Below are 19,637 nucleotides of genomic sequence, written 5' to 3' on the forward strand. Positions count from 1 at the left end.
CTTGTTGATGCAGTACAGCCTGAGGGATCGAAGGTCACGGGGTTAGCTGCTTACGTGCATTGAATTCTCTAGATTCTCTGAACCCTTTGATGATATTACGGACCGTAGATGGTGAAATCCCTAAATTCCTTGCAATAGCTGGTTGAGAAAGGTTTTTCTTAAACTGTTCAACAATTTGCTCAAGCATTTGTTGACAAAGTGGTGACCCTCGCCCCATCCTTGTTTGTGAATGACTGAGCATTTCATGGAATCTACTTTTATACCCAATCATGGCACCCACCTGTTCCCAATTAGCCTGCTCACCTGTGGGATGTTCCAAATACCCGGTAAGTGTTTGATGAGCATTCCTCAACTTTATCAGTATCCATTGCCACCTTTCCCAACTTCTTTGTCACGTGTTGCTGGCATCAAATTCTAAAGTTAATGATTATTTGCAAAAAAAAAATGTTTATCAGTTTGAACATCAAATATGTTGTCTTTGTAGTGCATTCAATTGAATATGGGTTGAAAATGATTTGCAAATCATTGTATTCCGCTTATAATTACATCTAAAACAATTTCCCAACTCATATGGAAACGGGGTTTGTATTTAATTTCTTTATTTTGTCACGTTTAATATGTTTTTTGCAATTTTCATTTTGACAGTACCACATAAGCTATGTTTTGTCAGGAGTTGTAGGACGCGAACCCCAAGATGCAGAGAAGGCGGAAGGCGTTATACGGGAAAACATGATTTAATGTTCAAAATAAAGTAAAAACACAAACTAGGAACAGGCAAAATGGAAACAGGAACCAGAAAACAGAAAAACTGGAAATAGCAAACGGCTAACAGGATCTGGCTAACAGGAAAACAAGAAGCTAGGAGAAACCAACCGTAAATAGCTATAAGGAACAGCTTACCGCTATGACGACAGCGACAAGGACAGGTAGACACTACAATGACATTGGCAATGACAATCAGGTAGTGATGACAATGATCCAGCAGTGACTGGAGGGTAGGGCAGGTATAAATAGCAGCTGGCTGATTGACACCAGGTGTGGCCAGGTGCCAATCAGCCACAGCTGAGGGGACACAGCACTCAGGGAGACAAGTAGGAAATAAAGACAAAATAAAAGTGCTGGACAGAAAACTAAGACAAACGCAGAGAAAAAACTAAAACACAGTCAAACTGTCAGGGACAAGCCTGACAGTAGCCCCCCTTCCTAAAACGGATACCAGACGTTCTAGAACCCCCCCCACCCCAAAAAAGTCCAAAGTCACGGGAGGGTGGAGGGAGGACAAGGAGGTGGGCCACCAGGCTAAGTGTCCCCGCAACCAGCGGGGAAGGGTTAGGTGGCGACGGCGAGTTGAACGCCGCCGCAATTGGCGAGGCGGCTCGTCCGCCGGTGTGGGAGAACCCACCGGAGACGATGGTGGCGCCCTCTGCTGGCCCACCGGAGAAGATGGCGGTGGCGCCCTCTGCTGCTGGCCCACCGGAGAAGAGGATGGCGGTGGCGCCCTCTGCTGCTGGCCAACCGGAGAAGAGGATGGCGGTGGCGCCCTCTGCTGCTGGCCCACCGGAGAAGAGGATGGCGGTGGCGCCCTCTGCTGCTGGCCCACCGGAGAAGAGGATGGCGGTGGCGCCCTCTGCTGCTGGCCCACCGGAGAAGAGGATGGCGGTGGCGCCCTCTGCTGCTGGCCCACCGGAGAAGAGGATGGTGGCGCCCTCTGCTGCTGGCCCACCGGAGAAGAGGATGGTGGCGCCCTCTGCTGCTGGCCCACCGGAGAAGAGGATGGTGGCGCCCTCTGCTGCTGGCCCACCAGAGAAGAGGATGGTGGCGCCCTCTGCTGCTGGCCCACCGGAGAAGAGGATGGTGGTGGCGCCCTCTGCTGCTGGCCCACCGGAGAAGAGGATGGTGGTGGCGCCCTCTGCTGCTGGCCCACCGGAGAAGAGGATGGTGGTGGCGCCCTCTGCTGCTGGCCCACCGGAGAGGATGGTGGCGCCCTCTGCTGCTGGCCCACCGGAGAGGAGGATGGTGGCGCCCTCTGCTGCTGGCCCACCGGAGAGGAGGATGGTGGCGCCCTCTGCTGCTGGCCCACCGGAGAGGAGGATGGTGGTGCCCTCTGCTGCTGGCCCACCGGAGAGGAGGATGGTGGCGCCCTCTGCTGCTGGCCCACCGGAGAGGAGGATGGTGGCGCCCTCTGCTGCTGGCCCACCGGAGAGGAGGATGGTGGCGCCGTAGGTTGTAGACCCACCGGAGAGGAGGATGGTGGCGCCGTAGGTTGTAGACCCACCGGAGAGGAGGATGGTGGCGCCCTCTGCTGCTGGCCCACCGGACAGGATGGTGGTGCCGTAGGTTGTAGACCCACCGGAGTGCATGGTGGCGTCTGCCGGCCCACCGGACTGCATGGTGGCGTCTGCCGGCCCACCGGACTGCATGGTGGCGTCTGCCGGCCCACCGGACTGCATGGTGGCGTCTGCCGGCCCACCGGACTGCATGGTGGCGTCTGCCGGCCCACCGGAGAGGACGGCGCCGTCTGTTGCAGACCCACTGGGGTGAGGAGTAGCTGTGCCTCCCCAGCTGCACAGCTACTCATAGCCCCCCCCTCAAGGGACGGATCCAAGACGTCCCACGAGAAACCAACACAGGACAGGGATGGGTGGGAGGGGTCACAAAAAGAGGCAAAGCTTTTTTTTGATTCGGCCATCAACGATAAAGCTTTGTTAAGTCTCTCCGCCAAGGAAATCTCCGCGAGGTTCGTACTAGGCTGGATCATTATGTCAGGAGTTGTAGGACGCGAACCCCAAGATGCAGAGAAGGCGGAAGGCGTTATACGGGAAAACATGATTTAATGTTCAAAATAAAGTAAAAACACAAACTAGTGTAACAAACAGTTCAGGGTGTCCCAAGTTACCGGAGTGTTAGGTAAGGAGAAGGAGTTTTATCCCTCCAGAGTTGCCGTAGGGCTGTGACGTAAGAGGTCTATAAGTGTGGAGATGACATTAAAGAAGTGGTGGAGACAGGACCTGCTCTCATGACTCCCATTTATTATTTTATTATTATATTGTATCAGTACATGGAATATGCGAACCCAGAACGCTCGGTTACATTGGTGGCAGCGGTGGGATTTTAACCGCTGTGTTAAAAAAAGAAAAAAAAAGAAAAAAAGATGAAAGTGTTACACGGGACTCGTGAGTTTCCAGTTAGCTGCTAAGCTTCCTGGCTATTTTGCGGACACGTGGTGTGGTGACGAGGACCCTTTTAAGCCCGGCGGGGCGCTGTTTGACGGACACTCACACGGCGTGAGTGTCGGGAATGGACTTGGCCGCTCCCTTCACCGGCGACAGGAGCCGGAGTTTCTCAGCTGGACAGAGACAATTGGTGGACCGCTTTGGGGCCAGCCTATCGGCGCGTGTGCGTTCTCCGGGGGAGAACTTGGGGATGTTTGCTATGGACGTTGGCCGGCTGGTTACGGAGGCGTTCTTGGCAATCTTACTACTGGCCCTTCATGCTGAAGGACATCCGATTGTGGTGTGAGCAGTGCGGAGCGTGTCGGGCCCGCCGGTCCCTTGGGGTCCCCGTGGGTGGGTCCCAGATTTGTCGCCCCCTCCAGAGGGTGGCCATGGACATTCTGGAGTTGCCCATAAGTCCCCGTGGGCGGGTCCCAGAATTGTTGCCGTCCTTCCAGAGGGTAACCATGGACATTTTGGAGTGGCCCAGAAGTTCCCATGGGGTGGTCCCAGGTTTGTCGGCCCCTCAGGAGGGTGGTCATGGACATTCTGGAGTGGCCCGTAAGTCCCATGGGGGGAGTCCCAGGGTGGTTGCCCCCTTCCAGAGACTCTGCCAGCACCACTAGATTGTACTTTATTGATTCCTTCACTGCCTATAACCCCAAGTCTGAGGGCATGATGGCGCGTCACAATCGGACTATCTCGCAGGGGTTGACTGGGGCGACCTCCTGCGCATAATTGAACTATCTCGCAGGGGGCGATTGGAGCGACCTCCTTCGCATCTGCAAGTTTTTGCATGTTTTGAGGGGCCAGTGTGCTAGCCTATGTAATACTGTGTGGATCAGTTAAAATATTGTTGATTTGTTGTGTGCATTAAGATTGTGAAGTTTTTTTTCTTCTCTGCTCTATTTCCCCTTGTTTGTTACCTATTTTGTTTGTGACGAAACGGGGACGTTTCTAATTGAGGGGGGGACGTATGTAACAAACAGTTCAGGGTGTCCCAAGTTACCGGAGTGTTAGGTAAGGAGAAGGAGTTTTATCCCTCCAGAGTTGCCGTAGGGCTGTGACGTAAGAGGTCTATAAGTGTGGAGATGACATTAAAGAAGTGGTGGAGACCGGACCTGCTCTCATGACTCCCATTTATTATTTTATTATTATATTGTATCAGTACATGGAATATGCGAACCCAGAACGCTCGGTTACACTAGGAACAGGCAAAATGGAAACAGGAACCAGAAAACAGAAAAACTGGAAATAGCAAACGGCTAACAGGATCTGGCTAACAGGAAAACAAGAAGCTAGGAGAAACCAACCGTAAATAGCTATAAGGAACAGCTTACCGCTATGACGACAGCGACAAGGACAGGTAGACACTACAATGACATTGGCAATGACAATCAGGTAGTGATGACAATGATCCAGCAGTGACTGGAGGATAGGGCAGGTATAAATAGCAGCTGGCTGATTGACACCAGGTGTGGCCAGGTGCCAATCAGCCACAGCTGAGGGACACAGCACTCAGGGAGACAAGTAGGAAATAAAGACAAAATAAAAGTGCTGGACAGAAAACTAAGACAAACGCAGAGAAAAAACTAAAACACAGTCAAACTGTCAGGGACAAGCCTGACATGTTTTAATTGCTGATGCGGGTTTATTGATCTTTAAATGCGCCAGAAAATAACCCGTTTTGTACACTGTTGATGTGATTCAATGCAAAGTAGTGCGTAACTGTTTTTCTGTATAATATTTCTCCATCAATGGTCATGTGGTGACATCAATTATGGTATTTTGCAGTGTAATACTTGAAGTCGGACGTCACTGAAGGCCTAGGTGGGAAACGCACGGCCCACCACTGCATTATGACGTGTGTTGAGTGATAAAAATGACGGTTCTGTTTGTGCCTTGATTGCTTATTTAGGCATCAATTAGAACCTACCGTAGTCAAGATTGTAATGACTTCCGCTGAAGGCTGATAAACCCTTGATAACGGCTCCGGTGATGTCATTACAATATTTAATTAACTGATTATTTGGCAGCACGGTAGGACAGGGGTTAGTGTGTTATTGTGGAATCAGCAAGCAACACAAGTGACTACAGTCCATCTATTTGTTCACCTCGCTGATTCCTTTTCTCAGCTTTAAATTGCAAAATAAGTATTTTTTAAAAAAATGGTAACTTCAATGGAAAGTGGTTTGATGGCACTATTTGCAGGTGAAAAAATGGTGTTGCAGGTATTACTCCAGCAGAGGGCGCCAGCTCACAAAAATATGACAAAATAGAATAATGCAAGTACAGTTGATAAAGGTTCTACAAGGAATGAATAAGTCAAAAACTGTTTCTTTTGTCTTTTATCCAAGGCTTTGTTTTTTCTTTGAGTTCGATGCTCTCAGAAGAGCAACCACGACAATGTCCAAGTCATTGAAAGAGCTTTAATCCTACATAGGTAACATGAAATTAAAATATCCTAGTGGTTAGAGTGTCCGCCCTGAGATGGGTAGGTTGTGAGTTAAAAACCCGGCCGAGTCATACCAAAGACTATAAAAATGGGAGCCATGCTTGGCACTCAGCATCAAGGGTTGGAATTGGGGGTTAAATCACCAAAAATGATTCCCGGGCGCGGCCACCGCTGCTGCTCACTGCTCCCCTCACCTCCCAGGGAGTGATCAAGGGGATGGGTCAAATGCAGAGGACAAATATCAACACACCTAGTTCATTGGTACTTTAACTTAACTTTAACTTAACTTTAATATCAATTTGTTCAGCATCGACATTTTGCAGGATTTTTTTGGTTACCGTAATTTTTTGGACTGTGAGCCGCACTTAAAATCCTATAATGTTCTCAAAAATCGACAGTACGTTTGAATTCTGGTTGTACCCTATGTGGTACTTGGTGTAATAATAAGCGTGACCAGTAGATGGCAGTCGTCCAAAAGAGGACGTAAAACAGGATATATTGCTTCTGTCTTAATTTACCGGAAATTAGTCTTGCATTTTGAAACGGCGAATTTTTCGACACTGAATTTTTATACACTGTATTTTTTACACGGAAATTTTTATATACTGAATTTTTTTACATTAGATTTTTCACACTGAATTTTTTACACGGAATTTTTTATATTCTGATTTTTTTTACATTAGATTTTTATACACGGAAATGTTTATACACTGAATTTGTTTAAACTATATTTTTATTTTTTTTAAACACTGAATTATTTACACTGTATATATTTTCAATTAAATTGTCAGCATAATTTGATGCAAACAACAATTCACAAAATTCAAACGCAAAAAAATTCAGTTACATAAATTTAGTGTCAAAAAAAAAGCTTCCGTAATAAATAAACCTCCATAAAAGTGGATGGTCATGTTTACATACTGTATATTCATGTTTGCCCTATATGACTTTGTGTTATTATATATTGTCGACCACCGACAACAAATTTGGTTTGAAACGTAAGAATGGCAACATAGGCGCCGATCTACATTTCTGCCAGTGGGTGCTCGGTGTGTGTGTACTAGTGTTGCCCCGATACCAATATTTTGGTACTTTTCTAAATAAAGGGGACCACAAAAAATGTCATTATTGGCTTTATTTAAAAAAATTAAAAAAAATCTTAGGGTACATTAAACATATGTTCCATCCATCCATCCATCTTCTTCTGCTTATCCGAGGTCGGGTCGCGGGGGCAGCAGCCTAAGCAGAAAGGCCCAGACTTCCCTCTCCCCAGCCACTTCGTCCAGCTCATTTATTATTGCAATTTAGTCCTTAAATAAAATAGTGAACATACACGACAACTTGTCTTTTAGTAGTAAGTAAACAAACTAAGACTCCTAAATTAGTCTGCTGACATATGCAGTAACATATTGTGTCATTTATCTACCTATTATTTTGTCAAAATTATTAATGGTAGAAAAGGAATTATTAATCTACTTGTTCATTCATTGGGGCGGTATAGCTCGGTTGGTAGAGCGGCCGTGCCAGCAACTTGAGGGTTCTAGGTTCGATCCCTGCTTACGCCAACCTAGTCACTGCCGTTGTGCCATTGGGCAAGGCACTTTACCCAGCTGCTCCCAGTGCCACCCACACTGGTTTAAATGTAACTTAGATATTGGGTTTCACTATGTAAAAGTGCTTTGAGTCACTAGAGAAAAGTGCTATATAAATATAATTCACTTCACATTTACTGTTAATATCTGATTATTTTCTGTTTCAACATGTTCTATCTACACTTCTGTTAAAATGTAATAATCACTTATTCTTCTGTTGTTTGATACTTTACATTAGTTTTGGATGATACCACACATTTGGGTATCAATCCGATATCAAGTAGTTACAGGATCATACATTGGTCATATTCAAAGTCCTCATGTGTCCAGGGACATATTTCCTGACTTTATAAACATAATATACATATAAAAAAAACAAAATAATTTTATGATGTTAAAAAATATCGATGTAATCATAGTAGTATCGACTAGATACGCTACTGTACGTGCTATCATTACAGTTGATGTTAGGTGTAGATCCACCAATGGCACTTGTTTATATCGTAGCATCCCGGAAGAGTTGGTGCTGCAAGGAATTCTGGGAATTTGTTCTGTAAATATTCTTCCAAAATGTGTTTGCCGTTGTTTAGTGTGGTTTCACTATATGGCACATGTTTATGACAGTGTTGGCATTGTTCATACTGCCACCCTTAGTGTGACTTGTATGGCTGTTGACTAAGTATGCACTTCATTTGCTAGTGTGCAGTGTGTTTGATGTCAAAATAATTGTGTCATTGGTTCATTATCAGGCACAATGAAACCTTGGTTAGACTTTGTTAATTATAGACTATACAAATTGTGACTTTTTAATTATGTAAAACCAACAAACTCGCCACAAAATTAACAACAACAAGATTGATTTTTCAAAAATTAATTTAAGATTAAAAGTTGCCATCAATTCCACGTGGGTGCTCGGCCCCTATGCATGGCACTGACTTATGTATTTTTGCACGAAAGGAGATTTTAGATAAATATGGAGCCCCTCGCCACCCCAAACGGGACAAGCGGTAGAAAATGGATGGATGGATAACAGACAGAATTCCACAATGTTTATATGCTTTATTGATGCTTCTAAAGCAGAGGTCCATCCATCCCATCCATTTTCTACCACTAGTTCCTTTCGGGGTGGCAAGGTTGTGCTGGAGCCTATCTCAGCTACATTCGGGCGGAAGGCGGGGTACACCCTGGACAAGTCGCCACCTCATCACAGGGCTTTAAAGCAGGGGTGTCAAACTCATTTTAGCTCAGGGGCCGCATGGAGGAAAATCTGTGCACATGCGGGCCGGACTATTAAGATCATGGAATTAAAAAAAAAAAAAAATAAAGACAACTTCAGATTGTTTTCTTTGTCTTACTTTGGCCAAAAATAGAACAAACACATTCTGAAAATATTACAATAAAAATATAGCCGGCAGCGGTAACGTTTAGATCTGTGAAAAAGTGAATTAATAAACTGAATAAATGTACACATGCATACAAATTGGTTTTCTTTTTTATTATTATTTTTAATGAATTAAGTAATATTTATGAAAACTTTTTTCCAAAACACAATATCGAATGTGAGATTTAACAAGATAATGCATACATTTATCATTTATTTTCAAAACGCTTACAAAAAAGTGGGACCCCAAAAATGTACCGTGGGCCCCAATTTTTATGACTTGATGGGGTCCCCGGGACCCCATTTTGAAAATTCTTAGCACCAACACTGGTGGAGTATTGCTGCGTGCAAAACAGCACCAATACTCTAATACTAATCAAATATCATCCCGGGGGCCCTAGATAATTGATTTGCGGGACGGATTGACTTTGACACCCCTGTTCTAAAGCATTCCATGGAGTTAATCATGAAAAGTTACTTTTTAAATAGTCTAAACATGGTGTCCCTGGGGTTTTAATCCGCATCTTAGTGTATTGGTATGAGAGTAAGATGGCGTAATATGTTATCAGATTCATTCCATGTGAGCAATGGTGTGTGTCAAGGCGGGATTTTGTCACTTTTCCTTTTTAATGTTTATATGAATGATTTGTCTCTGATACTGGTTGTAGGATTGGTGACTATCACTGTATATATTTTTTTCTGTGGTATAAATCCCCCTGGGTCTGAAATAAAATGACTATTACTTGTATACTGCAAAAACTGAAATCTAAGTAAGATTAAATATCTCAAATAAGGGTTTATATTTGCTTATTTTCTGTCTGATAAGATAATTCTTCTCACTAAGCAGATTTTATGTTAAAGTGTTTTACTTGTTTTAAGGGTTTTGGTCCTAAATGATCTCAGTAAGATATTACAGCTTGTTGCTGAGATTTGATTACCTATATTGAGTAAAACATGCTTGAAACTAGAATATCAACTGATGCAAAGCTGTGTCATCAACACTCACAAGTATAAAACTACCTTTTTAAAGTAATCATTTCTTACTTCAAGTATGAAAAAAAAATGATGCCGAGCACATTTCATTATGTCAAGATAATGGCACTAGCATTTACTTAATTTAAGAATATTTTTCAACATATTGAGCAAAAAGGTCTCTTTTTCTCTCCCAAGAAAAGTGCACTTGTTATTAGTGAGACTATATTTACTTTAAGGTATTTTTGGGTTCATTGAGGTTGGCTAATTTTACTTGTTTTGGAAAGTCTTGACAAGCCGAATTTTCTTGTTCTATTGGCAGATAATTTTGCTTAGTTCAAATAAAATACCCCTAATTTTTGTATTTTTCCCCTTTTTTCTGAACACTGACTTTTTGCAGTGTACTACTTTTACTTTTCTGTGTCATTGCCTGAAATTACAAAAAATAAAAATAAATAATATCAACTGATGGCGATTTATTTACATTGTGGAGTATTTTATTTTTCCAGATATAATTACGGTCTAATATTGTTGTGCAGACCGGGAGTAATTGCAATATTTGGTGTGAAAAACGAAACATTAATGTTGGGCGGAACCAAAGCGATAGCACCCGTGGCGCAAAGCCGGACTCCTGTGGTTGAGGGCACTTCCGCCTCCTCGCCGGACTGATGTCGGAAAAAGAAGGAACATCTTAGGTGCCTCATTCCCGTGTTGATATATACCTGCTTTTCAGGTTGGTACATAGTGAGAATCACACAATTGTTAAATGTCATAAATCTGTATGTTTTATGACGAGTTCGGCGAGCTTTGTGTCGGATTGTAGATGTGAAATGTCGAGTTAATAACATTGTTTGGCAAGTCCATTTTACAACACGGCCGTGTTGTAAAATGGCCGCGGTCGTTTGCAAAATATATTATTGTGGAAACAAGCAATTATTATATTAATTTGGCCCCGAATACCTGACATATAGCTGGGTTATTATCACGTGACCGAGGGGCACACCCAGGCACTTCCGGGTTTCAGGCGATGGTCTCCATAGACATTCTATAAGTAGACGCAGCATTGGCTGCTGTGACGCGAGAAATTCGGCCGCCATCTTGAAGTGGTGATGAGGAGCCGGCGAGCAGCCTAAACTGACAGTTGACAGGTAGAAAACAAAGATGCCGGGCTGGTGTTCAGCGTTTTCCTGCTCAAATGAGCGGACTGTTGGAAATAGGAATCAGGGGATTACTTTTCACAAGTAAGATTTAACATTAACGTACTATTGGTTGTATTTTGTGAAAATAATATTACCACAGAGTTGAGAAGGAGCTAATATCTTCAATAGTACTGAAATCGTAGCCGCTAGCAAACAAGAGTATGACCATAATAGAATTGCTTGTCAATTAATTACATTTAAAAATGTCATACTTGAATATAGGCCTGGGCGATATGGCCTTTTATTAATCTCTCGATATTTTTAGGCCATGTCACCACGATACACAATATATATTTGGATATTTTGCCTTAGCCTTGAATGAACACTTGATGCATATAATCACAGCAGTATAATGATTCTATGTGTCTACATTAAATCATTCTTGTTCATACTGCATTAATATATGCTCATTTTAAACTTTCATGCAGCGAGAGGAATCACAACTAAGTCAATTTAGCAAAAGTGTATTTATTAAACAGTTATTAAGCAGTGGCACAAACATTCATGTCATTTTAAAACAGGAAGTGCAAGATTGTCAGAGACATTTCAAAACAAGATATTAGTGCACTTTTGTGCATGATGTCATTAAGATGACATATCAAAACAACACTAAATTAAAGTGCACTTTTTGTATGGAACGCCACTACAATAGTTTAAAACAAATAAAGTGCACTTTTGTGCATGATGTCACACAAGATATTTCAATAAATGTCAAATAAAAATGAGCTGCATAATAGGAAATCAAATATTGTATGTCCTTCGCTATGTGGTAGGTTCCTGCGGACGTTATCTCCTTCTGTTGTTGACTATTTTCTTCATACGGTGTTGATGTGGAAATGGTTGCTTGGGCATTTTGTTGGCGTGGTATCGAACGGAGATGTTAACATGCAGTTTCAAACACTCTTCACTCTCTAGCGCAGTGGTTCTCAACCTTTTTTCAGTGATGTACCCCCTGTGAACATTTTTTTAATTCAAGTACCCCCTAATCAGAGCAAAGCATTTTTGGTTGAAAAAAAGAGATAAAGAAGTAAAATACAGCACTATGTCATCAGTTTCTGATTTACTAAATTGTATAACAGTGCAAAATATTGCTCATTTGTTGTGGTCTTTCTTGAACTATTTGGAAAAAAAGATATACAAATAACTAAAAACTTGTTGAAAAAAAACCAAGTGATTCAATTATAAATAAAGATTTCTACACATAGAAGTAATCATCAACTTAAGGTGCCCTCTTTGGTGATTTTAATAGAGATCCATCTAGGTTCATGAACTTAATTCTAAACATTTCTTCACAAAATAAGACATTTTTAACATCAATATTTATGGAACATGTCCACAAAAAATCTAGCTGTCAACACTGAATATTGCATTGTTGCATTTCTTTTCACAGTTCTTTTTGACAGACATTTAAAAAAAATCTCACGTAACCCTTGGCATACCTTCCAGTACCCCCAGGGGTACGCGTACCCCCATTTGAGAACCACTGCTCTAGTGGGTGACTTTTCAAATGATGCTACATTAGCAGTTCTGCTACTTTTTGTAGCAACGCTTTTGCCGCATACTTGACATATGACGGTTGTCTGTTCAACATCTTCCCGCTTGAAGCCAAACCACCGCCAGACGATGGACCCTGTGCTATTTTTCTTGGGAATTAATTATTCCTTCATTTGTGACCAGATTCGCGCCTTCTTTCTCTCGTATTACCACTCGCACCGCTAGCAATTGCATGAGAACACATACTCGAATATCACAATATAGTCTTTTTCTATATTACACAGAGACACACCCGCGATATATTGAGTATATTCGATATATCGCCCAGCCCTACTTGAATAACATAAAGTTGAAATAAATGCTTGTGACCCCTAAAACAAAATTCACAAGCCGCCACTGATTATGATGTATTTTCATTCCAGGCAAAGTATAAGACAATACTCTCTTAACAGTATAATTGTAACCAGGAATAAGTCTTCAAGTAACAATATTCAAATACTAACATTGTTGGGAAGACAGAATTTGGTTTTATTCTGAATCCAGTGAAACAGATTGGTGGTTTTAGCTGATATAAAAGACGTTCAGGTGTTTATATATGCTTATGTTTAAGTATTTGGCAGACGCTTTTATCCAAAGCGACATACGTAAAAAAATACATATAAAATACTCACTGTAAACATGATCATTTAAGGGAAGAATGTAATACAAAATATCAATACAAAGTGTCAAGACAGAATAAACTCTCTGCTGCTGCAGCAACAGAGATACAGTCTATAAGATATATAGATATATAATGTATTCATACATTGTTTATGTAGGATATATGCACGTATATATAACCTAATCATATTGTTTCTTCAACTTAAAAATAGCTGACCGTTTTTTTCCGCCTTCTCTGGGATTGTATTCCCAGTTTTGATCTCGGACGTCTGGTCATTTATAGCTATATAAGAATATTCTATTACTGTTAAGCAAACTATGAATAATAAAACAGCCCAAACATGTGTCCTTTATCATAGCTACACGTATGACAAAAAAACGCGTGGAAATCAGTGGTATTCAGTGAGGTAAGATGAATTAAATGCGCTGACAGTTCATTGCTCCTGCCAAATGAATTGCACTGAGTGGAGCGGATCACCACTCCAAGATGGCGGCCCCACGTCTAGTCAGCGCCAGTAGGCAGTAGCGCTCCATGCTGCGTCTACTTATAAGATGTCTATTATGGTCTCGATCCCTTTAAGGCAAACTTTTTCCACCGAGGGCCGCACACTGAAAAATCAAAGCAAGTGGGTGATATTTTATTTTAAAAACCAATACAATAAATGTATAAAAAAATATACATTTAGGCCTCTACTCAGGTTTGATTCCGGTGAACCCAAAGGGTTTTGGTCAAAAAAATATAAAAAATGTCTCATTATTTAGTATTATTATTATCTCCAGATCAACATTAGGTCTATCTGTCAATATAACGTTTTTAAACATTTATGTTGTATGCCCTTTTTGTCAGAGAAAACCCTGTTTTTTTTAAATGGAAAAAACACCAAATATGCAATATTTTCCCCCAATGAAATTATAAAGTGGAATATTTGAGATGATAAAATAATTGGAGCCCTAAAAAGGTTAATAACTCATAACAACATTGATTTTAATTCATTATTATTTTTTGAGCAATGACACACACAAAAAAATTCCACTAAAATTATTGGGGGATCCAAAAGGGTTATAACTCATTAAAGTGTTACAAAATAAATTATTTTTACTGTTTACTTTTAACACAACCATCTCGAGATCAGCTTCAGATCTATCCGTCAATTATAAGTTTTATTGTTGTTTATGTTTTTTGTTGGTTCGTTTTAGGCCCTTCTTTTAAAAAAAACAAAGAATATCTCAAAGTGGAATATTTAATGTGACCTAATTGGAGCCTTGAATAGGTCAATAATTCATAATGACATTGATTTTGATTCTGTGACGACTGGGTCGCATGATGATGCGGGGTTGTTCTCCCAGGAATGCAGACGGGCTTCGGACACAGCGTGCAGGTAGGAAAATATTTATTTAAGACATAAATCATACGGAAACAAACAAAAACGTGCTCATAGCACGGAAGGCAAAAACAAGGGGACTAGCAAGCAAAAATAGCATTGCATGAAAACTAGCAGGAATCGAAATAGTCATCGTCTGTTGCATAAAGCAAATTAGGAAGCCAGACCGAGTGAGGCCAGCGCATAGACTAAAAAGCCCTCTGATTAGTGCCCGGGCAACAGGTGCGTGTCCCGAACACTAACCAGAGGCAGGTGAATGTAATCTGCCGTCATGGCAACTGAAACAAACAAACTCAAGAGGTGCTGAAAACACAAGTGACTAAACAACGTAAACAAACTATGATCCGAGCAGCGGATCATAACAGATTCATTATTATTTTTTAAAGAAAGAAACAGCCTGCATGGCAGCTTTGTGTTATTAGAGTAAACATTGCAACTCGGGCTGCAACTAACGATTCATTTGATAATCGATTAATCTGTCGATTATTACTTCGATTAATCGATTAATAATCGGATAAAAGAGACAAACTACATTTCTATCCCTTCCAGTATTTTATTGGAAAAAAACAGCATACTGGCACCATACTTATTTTGATTATTGTTTCTCAGCTGTTTGTACATGTTGCAGTTTATAAATAAAGGTTTATAAAAAAAAAAAATATATATATGTTGCCTCTGCGCATGCGCATAGCATAGATCCAACAAATCGATGACTAAATTAATCGCCAACTATTTTTATAATCGATTTTTATCGATTTAATCGATTAGTTGTTGCAGCCCTAATTGCAACGTGTTCTTGTTATATTTCACCTGTTTGCTCTTTTATACCACTTTTTATGTTTTTCTAAATTGTATTTTTAGAATGTGCCGTGGGGCCGTTTAAAAATGACTCGCGGGCCGCACTTTGGACACCCCTGCCATAAGGCTACTGTTTGTTTACGAGCATCAGTGCAGATTTGGGCGTAATTTAAAAGGTTTAGAGGCAAATACAAAAGCGATCATGAAAAAAATATTTAAAGTGAGATGGAGTGATTTTTACACTCTTAAGATTTTTTTGTTTTGTTTTTAAGATTTAAACTATTTATTATCACCAAGACGTTACTGATCGCTACGACCTCGCTTTGTTTGACCCTCGCGGTATTTAGAGAAGAAAAGATTGGATGCGCAATTGTATTGCTTCTAATTATTCCTTGATGTGCGGTACACTTATGACGTCTTGAATGTCAAAGTGGTGACGGATGAGGTTCTCCATGACATTATCAGAATATATGCAGGACAATTTCTCATGTGACTGACTTTTCTAAACCAGGCGTTTTCTTCTGTCCTGCAGACATCCGTGAATAACATATTTTCCTTGAGCTCAAGGATGGAGAAGGATGAGCCCTGGCCCCCCTATATTAAAGAGGAAGAGGAGGAGCCCCTACAAATAAAGGTGGAAGAGGAGGAGCTAAAGTACCCCCACATTAAAGGGGAGGAGGAGGAGCCACATACCTCTTACACGAAGGAAGAAAAAGGATCCCAGCTCCCCCTCACACTACAGAGAAAGATGAGTCATATTAAAGAAGAAGAGGAGGAACAGAGCATCAGTCAGGAGGGAGAGCATGTTGAAGGACTGCTGGAGGATGATGTCATCAAGATGTCATTGACCGCTGTGATTGTGAAGAGTGAAGAAGAGGTCAAAAGTGAAAGTGAAAGTGAGGAGGAGCCTCCAAGCGGCAGCTCAACACAACACATGACAACAGAAGCTGATAGAGACTACTGTGGAGGATCACAAGCAGACATGCTCTTCGCTCCACTCTCTGAAGGTGATGCAACATGTCTCACGGACAACACCCTCTTCACGTGCTCTCACTGTGACAAACCTTTTAAACACCAGTGTCGTCTGAAAGTACACATGAGAACGCACACTGGAGAAAAACAGTTTTCCTGTTCAATCTGCAGTAAGGATTTTACCCAAAAACACCATTTGAAAACGCACATTAGAATACACACTGGGGAAAAACCTTTCTGCTGCTCAGAATGCGGTAAAGGTTTTGCACATAATAGTGTGCTGAAAATACACATGAGAATACACACTAGAGAAAAACCTTTTCCCTGTTTAATCTGCGGTAAGTATTTTACTCAAAGGCAACATGTGAAAACACACATGAGAACACACACTGGAGAAAAACCCTTTTCCTGCTCAGAATGCGGCAAAGATTTCACACGATCTAGCGATTTGAAAATACACATGACAACACACACTGGGAAAAAACCTTTTTCATGCTCAGAATGTGTTAAAAGTTTTACACGAACTAGCGATTTGAACGTACACATGAGAATTCACACGGGGGAAAAACCTTTTTCTTGTTCCATCTGTAGTAAAGGTTTTACACGAACGAGCGATTTGAAAATACACATGAGAACACACACTGGGAAAAAACCTTTTTCCTGCTCACTATGTGTTAAAAGTTTTACACGAACCCACGATTTGAAAGTACACATGAGAATTCACTCTGGAGAAAAACCCTTTTCTTGTTCCATCTGTGGTAAAGGTTTTACACGAAGTCGCGATTTGACAGTACACAAGAGTAGACACACCGGTGAAAAAACATATCCCTGTATAAACTGCAACAAAAGCTTTTGTAAAAAGAAAAACCTTGAAAGACACACGAGAGTTGCAATGTGTGTGATGAATGAATCTCTTATAAGTGCCAGTCAGTACATGCCCATCACTAAAGTAGTCCCATTTCACAAATAGTTCAATCCAATCCACTTTTTTTATATAGCACATTTAAACAACAAAAATGTTTCCAAAGTGCTGCACAAAAACATTAAAAACTAGATTCAAATACTATCTTTAGCTCCACCAGTGACTGAATGAAAACAAGTAATAAATATAAAAACAATATAAAAATATATATGATTAAAAACGATTTTAAAGGGTAAAACCAATTCAAACAATAAATAGAAATAATAGTTCGGCTCTAAATAAGCAATCTACAACCTTAACACCTTAATCCGATCACGTCCGGTTTTTGAAAAGTCGGATTAACACACCTGGATTCTACGATTGGAAACCAGATCTCTCCAGGGTGGTGCGTGCCGGAAGGGACCCTTTGTATCTCAACACGCAGGATATAACCCGGAAGCAGGTACCATTCAATAATAACGTAGGCAACAATTGCAACGAAGAGGAGACAAATGAAAAGAACAGAACATTTTCAAGCGCATCGATGGTAGGAAAAAGGAAACAGATTTATTGAATAAGGTAGCTAAGAAAATTGAGAATTCCTGTTTAATTTGGACATCCGAACAAAATTCAAACAAGATGGAAGAGAATGAAGCAGATATATTTATTATAAGGCAAATAATAAAGTACCCGTGCATTTGTGCACGCCAACTGATGAACAATAACTGTATTCCACACAACTGGCAAGATATTCCAGAACAGCGGTGTCAAACGTACAGCCCGTGGGCCGAATCAGGCCCACGGGCGAAATGAGTTTGTTAAGTACAAAAATAAGCAGTAGTTTTTTTAATGAAGAAAATTGCTGTTCGAAATGTGTCCACTTGATGACGCAATAGCAATTATTTGTATCCGCTGCCACGAGAGCGTGCATTACGCTACGTGCTTCCGCTGCTTATAAGTGATAGTGTACAAAATGTGGATATTTACTTTCATGCCATATTGTCAACGATGTTGTTGGTAATATAACCTGTGACATTTATACCCAAATAAATGCGTTTAATAATCTGTACATTTCGTGTTGGATTTATGACTGCATGGGGACTAACTTCATGTGTGATGAATGAAATGAGTCTAAATTCACAAGTTTAGTTGACGATGATGCTATCTATATACCGTATTTTTCGGACTATAAGTCAGTTTTTTTCATAGTTTGGCCGGGGGTGCGACTTATACTCAGGAGCGACTTATGTGTGAAATGATTAACACATTAGCGTAAAATATCAAATAATATAATTTAGCTCATTCACGTAAGAGACTAGACGTATAAGATTTCATGGGATTTAGCGATTAGGAGTGACAGATTGTTTGGTAAACGTATAGCATGTTCTATATGTTATAGTTATTTGAATGACTCTTACCATAATATGTTACGTTAACATACCAGTTGGTTATTTATGCCTCATATAACGTACACTTATTCAGCCTGTTCACTGTTCTTTATTTATTTTAAATTGCCTTTCAAATGTCTATTCTTGGTGTTGGGTTTTATCACATACATTTCCCCCAAAAATGCGACTTATACTCCGGAGTCTATCACTTTTATACTTATTCATAAGAGTGATTCAAAATATAGGTTTTTGAAATAATGACGTGTTGCATAATTTAATTTCTAATTTTAATGATTGCAGAGAAGAACTCATATATGATGTACATACTTATTTTACATTTGTACATCCCTTTGCTTTTGAGTACACATAAAATCCCTCTTAGTTCATATTAACTGGTTCACATGTGAAACATCTTCTGGAAGCATAACATTGTTTACTTTATATATAATTTGAGCAGTTGTGTTTCATACAAGATTGTTTACTTTTAAAATGTGTGACTTTATGAATCATTGTTCGAATAATATCATCTATTACTCTCTTTCGTAATATGAATACTGTTTTGTGATTGATTCATGTGTTTGTCCTCAGACCTTTATGTAACAAGCAATGTATGCTTCAATAAAAGTTGCTGCAACAAATGTAGTTCATATTTCTATTTAATATTGGAGTCATTTTTGATATTTTCTTCTGTATATGATTGATATGTAGTTCCCACTTTACTTTATCATCAATAATAACTCTTATTAATGTGATTACCTTGACTCTTATTACAATATTCCATCCATCCATTACCTACCCTCATTATTGTTGCGTTGACCAGCTCTTCCTCCCAGGGAATCTACTGGTCAATCCCAAGTTCTTTCGATGACATATATGCTGAGTAAGAAGGACCATCAAGACAGAATTGGAATATTTTCAAGTTTTACTGAAATTTTCAGGAGATCAGCTTAATCAATCCATTCATATCGGCGACTCTAGTTGATTTGGCATTCCAACGGAAAAGCCAACTCCTTTGCACACAAAGAAAGGCCCCCCCCCACTGTCCCCCTCGCAACACTGATAAGGAAGATTTGGGGGTTTGGTTTCACATTCCTGATGGTTTAAGACACTAAACAGACAATCTGAAGACAAAGAGAGACTGGTAGAATATACAAAGGAAAAGTACTAAATGATCCAAACATGGCTATGAATAGAGAAATAACTCTTAAACATATATGCATCCTCCACATTA

General features: G+C 40.5%; 1 protein-coding gene across 1 annotated transcript; it reads left to right on the forward strand.

Moving 5' to 3' along the window:
- The first annotated feature begins 10,233 nt into the window (after positions 1–10,233).
- Positions 10,234–19,004, forward strand: LOC133617066 (uncharacterized). Its single transcript, XM_061976770.1, has 2 exons — positions 10,234–10,345; positions 15,678–19,004. Exon 2 carries the CDS (start codon positions 15,714–15,716, stop codon positions 17,085–17,087), a length of 1,374 nt encoding a protein of 457 aa, XP_061832754.1. The 5' UTR covers positions 10,234–10,345; positions 15,678–15,713; the 3' UTR covers positions 17,088–19,004.
- The last annotated feature ends 633 nt before the right edge of the window (positions 19,005–19,637 follow it).

Source organism: Nerophis lumbriciformis, linkage group LG16 (assembly GCF_033978685.3).
Source record: "Nerophis lumbriciformis linkage group LG16, RoL_Nlum_v2.1, whole genome shotgun sequence".
Lineage (NCBI taxonomy): Eukaryota > Metazoa > Chordata > Actinopteri > Syngnathiformes > Syngnathidae > Nerophis > Nerophis lumbriciformis.

Excerpts from the sequence above, each read along its gene's own strand:
- LOC133617066 (XM_061976770.1), top strand. The coding sequence starts at position 15,714 with ATGGAGAAGGATGAGCCCTGGCCCCCCTATATTAAAGAGGAAGAGGAG.